General features: G+C 51.8%; 1 protein-coding gene across 1 annotated transcript; it reads left to right on the forward strand.

Moving 5' to 3' along the window:
* The first annotated feature begins 6552 nt into the window (after positions 1-6552).
* Positions 6553-8469, forward strand: LOC4345687 (CBL-interacting protein kinase 6-like). Its single transcript, NM_001422581.1, has one exon. It carries the CDS (start codon positions 6864-6866, stop codon positions 8217-8219), a length of 1356 nt encoding a protein of 451 aa, NP_001409510.1. The 5' UTR covers positions 6553-6863; the 3' UTR covers positions 8220-8469.

Here is an 8469-nt window from a genome sequence, read left to right on the forward strand (position 1 = left end):
TGCAAGAAAACCGGACTTGCATTTGCATGCACGAGATAACACGGGACCCACTCAGTTTCTGTGTTGCGCACAACAGGAGGAAAACAATACAGATATTCCCCAACTAAATGGAAACCGACTCAAAATTTAGAGGAAACAGATCTCTATAATTCCTTGCGCAAGCAACAAACCAAATCATGAATGGATCGATCTGCTATTTTTTTTTCCTTCAACCTAGCACAACCGAGATGCAAACTCAAACCAGGATGAAACTAGGACTAAAGCCAGCACTCCGACTCGACAGTGGACAGAAACTCAATAAAGCAAAACTGAATGAAATTGCGTGGCTCAAAACTAATGTTTGGTGATGGAAAAAAAATGGTGTGGCTATATGGTAGACAATGGGTAAATGAAATAAAATTGCAAACTAAAATCCTCACCAGGCAACCGATGCTCTGATACCAACTGATGACGCTCTCTCTCGTGGCCCAATCTTCTGGTGAGGGGATAACTCTCGCTTTAATCGAGTGTGACGTTTGCGACGTTTGCGACGTGGCTACCAACCAGAACAAGTCCAGGACGTCGTGCAATCGCTACACCACAAACGATGTCGTACCAACCGTGACGCGCGGTTGATGATCCCTGCAATGCAAACGAGAGAACACTGCAAGAACAAGATAAGATGCAATCTAAATATTGCGAATAGGTGATGAAGCACAAAGAAATAGTTGCGATTGAAGTGGTAGATCTAATCGACACGGAAAATCAACACACCAACTATTGGGGGCTCTGAATCTACAGTCGTCGACTAATCGAGCGAGGACTAGAGACAAGGTGAATGGCACTTGGCAAAATTCAACTAAACAAAACCCAATTATTTTTGAGGATGTACAAAGCTATTTGTAGAGGAAAATAAAGCTAGGGTTAAGTGCTAATTCGTGGAGGTGGAGGGAGACACTTCCGAGATGGGGCTAGTCTATTACAAGGTCCAAGGCCCAAGTTCGGTTTTAGCAACAGTACTGTCTTATTTTGGCGATTCCCGTTGACTCGAGATGAATTTGGACATGAGAGTGGATGCGTTTGAAAGGTAGCGAGATAAGCTTTCCACGAAGTCCAAGATCACCCAAATCAGAGTTGGCATGAAGACGCTAGGTCCATTTGAAGTCAGTATTGTCTCCGGAGGCCGAACTGGACTTGGACTTGGAATTATCATTGGAACGTGTGTGAAGTTATGAGCGTATCCGACGAAATGATGTCCTCATCAAGGAGGATGATGGCGTGGCCCGTGGCGGCAGAGGGGCGACGAAGGATGGAGAACGACTATTAGAGTGGAGCTCAACGACACAAGTCCTGCGATGAGCGGCCACTTGCGACATGGAAAACAACGGTCGAGCGTGCCCGTATTAACCCGGCGCGACTGCCACTCTGATTGGGATCGATGGATGTGGTTGCGTTCCGGTGTGATTTGGTAGCAAGTGAGGGCGGAGCAAGCTCTGCCTCTATGTGGCAGGGCTAGGGTCTTCCGGCGACGAGGCGGCTCAGGGTGAGCAGCCCGCAGGCGGCCGATGGGGAGAAGAGGTTGTTGTCGAGCTTGCTTGGGTGGGCATCCACGGGCGGCATTATGGTTGGGGGCACGGCTAGGCGAGGGGAAGAGGAGCCCGAGCGTCCGCGAGCAACATTATGGTTGGGGGCGCGGCTAGGCGAGGGGAAGAGGGCATCATGGTTGGGAGAGAGCCGACTTTAAGGGGCTGGGATGACGATGGACCGGAGGACCCGCGTGGGTGCTAGGAGTGGCAGAGAGCCGACTTTCCCACGGTCCGAGAGCAGTTTGTGGCATGGTTTGGTCTAGTAGTCACAAGACAGCGAGGCATGCGGCAGCAGTCGTCCTCCCTCAACGTTCTGCTTCTCTCCATCGGCTGCCTCCTCCGTCGCCGCCGTGGGCCACGCCACCATCCTTCGCCGTGTGGTCATGTGGATGAGGGGGATGAGAGCACTGGAGAAGGGGATGGGAGAGAGAAGTGGAGGCCTGGAGGAGATGAGGGGGAGGAAGTAGGCCCACTGACATGTGGGTCCCACTATTTTTAATTTTATTATTTGACTAAAAATGCTCGTGTGTTGCAACGGGAAAAACATGAGAAATTTAAGAAAAGGTTAAGAAATATTTATATTATGTAATTAATTAAAATATAAAATCACAACTATACATGTATACTATGTTGAAGAAAAAAAAAAGTTCATAAGAATCAAGGTAAATGTGGAAAATAAAATTTTCCAAATAAACTATAGCTGGATTTAATTTTTATTAAACTCTCCATGATTACTCCCTCCAGGTTGATAATACTTATCGTTTTAGACAAGGGCACGGTCTCCAAAAAACAACTTTGACTATTATTTTCTATTATAATATGTATAAAAGTGTTAACAAATATATGATTTTACTAAAATACTTTTTAAGACTAATCTATACATGTAGTCACCATATTTGAAAGACATATATTTTAAAAATGATTCATAATCAAATATTCTAAAGTTTGACCTCAACATTGTCTAAAATGACAAGTATTATCAGCCCCGAGGGAGTAATTACACTATGTGAAATTTCTTTCAGTATTTTCAGAGCACCATTGCTATTTTTAATAATACAAACGTCATTTTAGCATTTATTTAAATGTAAACCCTCCTTTCTCCCTAGGCCATTTTGAGCCCATTCTTTTTTTAGCCCGTAGCCGAGCCGGCCCAGTAACCTGACTTCTCCTCCCTTCCACCTCGGCCTACAAGCGCGCATCCAGCCCATCAAGCAACCACAAAGTCTAATCAGCGTCCCTTCTCCTCCTCTCATTGTCACATGGGTTCCAGTACTACAAGGTCGTTCCCTACCTCCGTCCGATTCCGCAGCTTCCCAACACCGCCGGAAACCGTCCCCTCCGTGAAATCCGTCCGCATCTACGGATATAATCCAAAATTGATTGAGGGGTTTTGATTCTTATTTTCTTCTCTTTCTGTTTTTCCAAGATATAGAGCAAAATCGCATCGTATCGACCTTGAAATTAAGCCATATAGCAAACCCTAGAGTTGTCCGTTTCGCGTACAGGGAGGGAATCGGACTGTGCCTAGAGACGATGTACGAAGAAAGTTGGTAAAAACATCTTAAACTTTTATAATAGGTAAAGATAAAGATTGATATGTGCGCCCATTTTATTTTATTTATTAAATTATTAAATTTTGCTTCATGTGCTACGTCAAATGCCACGTCTGATGAAGATCGAGTCAAATTAGCCACATAGATGTCATGTCAGCTAAAAAGGCCATCTAAACCATCATGGGCCCTATATTGCACCGGTTTTGACAGTTGAGGGGCGAGTTGTATATGGTTTTGTGGTTGAAGGACAAAATCGAATTCATTCACGAGTTAAGGGACCTCAGATGAACTTATCCCGCCTGACAATTTACATGAGGCAGTCCAATGATTCAAACCAGGCCAGCCAGCCCAACTAGACGGCTCTAAATCAGACGGCCCGTTACATAGAGCCCATCTGCCAAGGTCCACCCAAGGCGGTCGCACGGCCCGATCGAAATTCACCCAAGTCCAGACACAGCCGACCCGAGTGCGCAACGGGCCAAGAGCGTCTGGCTTGATTGGTCTCACGGCCTCACGGGCGATCCACGGCTCCACGCTGAACCGCCGATGACGGTGCACGCAACGTGGTAGGCTGCGGTCGCTGCGATTCTGGGAAATCGACGAGACAAGGACGGCGAGAAGGAGCTAAAAGACCCGCCGCACGACTGCACACCGAGTGTCCGAGTGCGACGTCGTCGATCGGCGCCGCGCGCGGTGGCGCAAAAATACACGATCGACGCGTGGCCAGCCTCGCCTCACCTTCCGGAGACCCCGACGCGACGGCGACCCGACCCGGCCCCGCGCGTCGTCGCGTTTTGGAGGCTAACTAACCCCTCCATCCACAACCAGCCCGCGCGCCGATCGTTCGCGCGCGTGCGCGCGGTGGCGACAGCGATCGCCGTGACACTTGTCGCCGGCGCGATGGCAGCGGCCGGGGTCGCGAGAAAACTGAACCGCTGGCCGCACGCGCGCCGTTGCCAGCCGCGACAAAGCAGCTGATAGATCAGATAGCGCGTCTCATCCAGAGCTCGGGTTGGGGAGGGCGGCATTGGCCGTTGGCCGTTGGGCCGTTGCTCGATCGATTAGGGATGCGGTGCGCCGTGTAGGGGCGTGTACCACCACACGTACGGCCGCATGGCAACCAAATTCTCGTCGATGATATCTCTCGATCTCTCGTTCTCTCATTTTCACGGCTCCATTATTTCTGTAGCTGGAGGGTAGCGATGGCCGGGCGGGCGGCGAAAGGGTGTGTTTAGTTCACGCTAAAATTAAAAGTTTGGTTGAAATTAGAACGATGTGAAGGAAAAGTTGGAAGTTTATATATGTAGAAAAGTTTTGATGTGATGGAAAAGTTAAAAGTTTGAAAAAAAGTTTGGAACTAAACACGGTAAAAGTCATTGCATTTTCAAGGCATGGAACACGGGTAAAACATGGTTTTGTAATATGTACAGTTCGCGGCAGCCGGCAACTGCGATCTGCAACTTCTAGTACTATACATTGACTGCCGCTGTAGTTTTACTGATGTGAGAGCGTACCAGCTCAGGATGCTCATGCCTAGGTAGGCTTGTAGCCTTGCAGCTCGGTTCGATATGTGAGAGCGATTGACTTGCGAACTCTTGGGACAGATGAGCCGAATCGCATTATCCTAATCGATCATTATCACAGAGAGGAAATGCCGGTTGAATTCTCCGGCGACTTGTTACTCGTAGCTATAAAAGCCAAAGCTGAAATTGGTAACGATTATTTGACGCGGCTCATAAGAGCAAACTCGATCAGTGCTGCATTTCGAATTAAGTTGTGAGTTTCTAAAAGAACCTCATGGTAGGCCAAAACGATGTCAGCTCAAGGATGGAAATGCTTGGTCGAAGAGTTTTACTTGGACATAACACGATGTTGTTAAAGTTTTATTATCATTATCTAATTATATATGAGAACATCTATAGTATTTAGAAGTATATTATTACTTATTAGTAATTATCGTGCGCGAAGGTAGCGTAACTCAACTGGCTAGGTTTCTTGTAGTGGAACCAAACCACCCAGGTTTTAAGTCCTAAACTTGGCATGAGTGCTCGTATTTATCCATCGACAGTGAGATACTCGTGATCCATCTACAGCGAGATACTCGTGGTGAGTTCGTCAATCTCATGATATACCGGTTCAGTTTTTCGGAGATGTTAATAGATAGCAAGACACTACGGTTAATTATTTTTTCGGTGGTAGGTGGTGTATCCGTCGACAACGATATACTCGTGGTGACTTCTTCAATCTCATGATATACCGGTTCAGTTTTTAGGAGACGTTAATAAATAGCGAGACACTCATGGTGACATCGTCAATCTCATGATATACCGGTTCAGTTTTCTGGAGACGTTAATGGGGGTAGGGTGTGCGTGTGCATATTCATAGGACTAGTGAGTGTCAGGGCGTTGCGAGCGCATACATTTGTATTTTGTTTCTTAAACAAACAATTATAATGCGTTATAATACGCAGCAAAACCGATTGTATCTAAGATAGATGTTTATTGGAAGTTGCACCTTCAACAAATCGAAATGACACAATGAATCCAGGGTCTCCGAGCAAACAAACGATGCCTCCGCTCCTACTTGCAAACCATCATCTGTGCGCTAGCAGCCAGCAGGCACCTAACAGAAGCCTTGCCGCCTTGCGTGCATGTGAATGTCTCTAGCTTAGTTAAGGAACAACAAACAAAACATCATGTACATATCTCTTTATCAGCGTGACCTGCTGCCGCCTTGAGGTGAGCTAGCTAGGATGATGTAGGAAGAGCGGTTTGATGAGGACGAAATGAGATGCCAACATCTCCACCAAAAAGGATGAACCGAAAACGTTAGGATAAATGATCAATTTTTCTCTGCCAAATTTGCCAAGCAATCAATCACCTTAAAAATGTACAGAGAGAAAATCATTATTACAATTCAAATCAGGGTATTCTAAAATCGATCTCAATAGTTAATAGTATGAACAACGGTAGCTAGAAGATAATTTTTCCTCATATAACCAAATTAAAAAAAAATCTTCTCCTTTAAAATTCTGATACGCGGTGAAAAATGAAACAGATTCCGCACCTAGACGCAAAGGCCAAAACAATGGGCTAACCGCTTGGAGAGATACGAGTATACGACGCGTTGCGATCATCCTGCCCAACCGTTGCATAAGCCCGGACCACGGTTTTCCCCGTATGCCCCCACCTCGTGGCGCTAAGATCCAAATCGGGCCGTCCATCCATCTCGCGTCACACGGTCCACCACCACCCCGCCCTTCAATCATAGAGCCCGTCGCGCGTCGCGACACCGCCGCCCCCGCCGTCCGATCCGCATCCGACGGCCCAGAGACGGGGAGAAACCGTCCTACCCTCCTAGGGCGCCGCAGCCCAGGGCCCCTACGAGTCTAGCCCCCCTACGCCACCGCGCACCTCCCTCCTCCGATATAACCCGCGCGGCGCAGCGGGAGGGCAACGGCAAATCACGAGCCACACGCGCATCGCAAGACCAACGCTGAGTTATCGCATCTCGGCATCCGCATCCGCGCGACGACGACGACGAGGAGGACGACGCCGACGCCGGAGGCCGTCCGGGGCAAGGGGAATGCGGAGCGATGAGGCGGGCACGAGGCACTGACGCCGCCGTCCAGCGCAAGCTGCGCGGCGGCCGCACCTGCCACCGGAAGCACGTCGAGGACGGGTAGATCCATCTCTTGGTAGTAGATTAGTAGTAGTTAGGTAGATTCTTGAGGAGGAGGAGGAGGATGATGGCGGCGGCGGCGGAGGAGGGGGAGGGGAAGAAGGGCGGCGGCACGGTGCTGCAGGGGAGGTACGAGATGGGGCGGGTGCTCGGCCACGGCAACTTCGGGCGGGTGCACGTGGCGCGGGACCTGAGGACCGGGAGGAGCGTGGCGGTGAAGGTGGTGGCGAAGGAGAAGGTGGTGCGCGCCGGGATGATGGAGCAGATCAAGCGGGAGATCGCCGTCATGAAGCGCGTCTCCCACCCCAACATCGTCGAGCTCCACGAGGTGATGGCCACGCGCTCCAAGATCTACCTCGCGCTCGAGCTCGTCCGCGGCGGGGAGCTCTTCGGCCGCATCGTCCGCCTCGGCCGCGTCAGGGAGGACGCCGCGCGGCACTACTTCCGGCAGCTCGTCTCCGCCGTCGACTTCTGCCACTCCCGCGGCGTCTACCACCGCGACCTCAAGCCGGAGAACCTGCTGCTCGACGAGGCCGGGAACCTCAAGGTGGTCGACTTCGGCCTCAGCGCGCTCGCCGACCACGCCCGCGCCGACGGCCTCCTCCACACGCTCTGCGGCACGCCGGGGTACGCCGCGCCCGAGGTGCTCCGCGACAAGGGCTACGACGGCGCCAAGGCCGACCTCTGGTCCTGCGGCGTCATCCTCTACGTGCTCCTCGCCGGGTCCCTCCCGTTCCCCGACGACAACATCGTCACCCTGTACCGGAAGGCCCAGCGCGGCGACTACCGGTGCCCGGCGTGGCTGTCCACCGACGCGCGCCGCCTCATCCCCAGGCTGCTCGACCCCAACCCGACCACCCGCATCAGCGTCGCGCAGCTCGTCGAGACGCCGTGGTTCAAGAAGACGTCCATCTCCAGGCCTGTGAGCATAGAGCTTCCTCCGGCCTTTGCCGATCCTGCTCCGGCTAAGGAGGAGGCCGAGAAGGACGAGCCGGAGACGCTGAACGCGTTCCACCTGATATCACTCTCGGAGGGGTTCGACCTCTCGCCGCTGTTCGAGGGGGACTCGGCCAAGGGGAGGCGGGACGGTGGCATGCTGTTCGCGACGCGGGAGCCAGCGAGCGGCGTGATCTCCCGCCTCGAGGGGGTGGCGGCGCGCGGCGGCGGCCGGATGCGGGTGACCAAGAGCGGCGCCCGCGGCGTGCGCCTGGAGGGCGCGGAGCGCGGCGGGGCCAAGGGCCGCCTCGCCGTGGCCGCCGACATCTTCAGCGTGGCGCCCTCCGTCCTCGTCGTCGACGTCAAGAAGGACGGCGGCGACACGCTCGAGTACCGCTCATTCTGCAGCGAGGAGCTCCGGCCGGCGCTCCAGGACATCGTCTGGGGCGCCGCCGCCGACCCAACGCCGACCGCCGCCGTCTGATGCCACCATTGTTAGCGTCCAAAGTCATTGTGTCACAGTAGCCGATGCTGTTCTTCCTCCTCCTGTGCTTGATTCGATAGCGACGTGCATGAACTAGTATCGCTGTTTGGGTGGTGGGGGCAGTTGGCAAGAACAAATCTGTATCTCTGCCTCAAAAGCAACAGCATTTTTTTTTCTTTTGCACAAGTTGCAATTGTTTTTGTGATGGTCTTTGCTTACATCTGAATATTCCGTGTCTTCTCTGGGACAA

The sequence above is a fragment of the Oryza sativa genome, chromosome 8 (assembly GCF_034140825.1).
Source record: "Oryza sativa Japonica Group chromosome 8, ASM3414082v1".
NCBI lineage: Eukaryota > Viridiplantae > Streptophyta > Magnoliopsida > Poales > Poaceae > Oryza > Oryza sativa.

Bases quoted from the DNA above. Each gene is read 5' to 3' on its own strand.
- LOC4345687 (NM_001422581.1), top strand. From the start codon at position 6,864: ATGATGGCGGCGGCGGCGGAGGAGGGGGAGGGGAAGAAGGGCGGCGGC.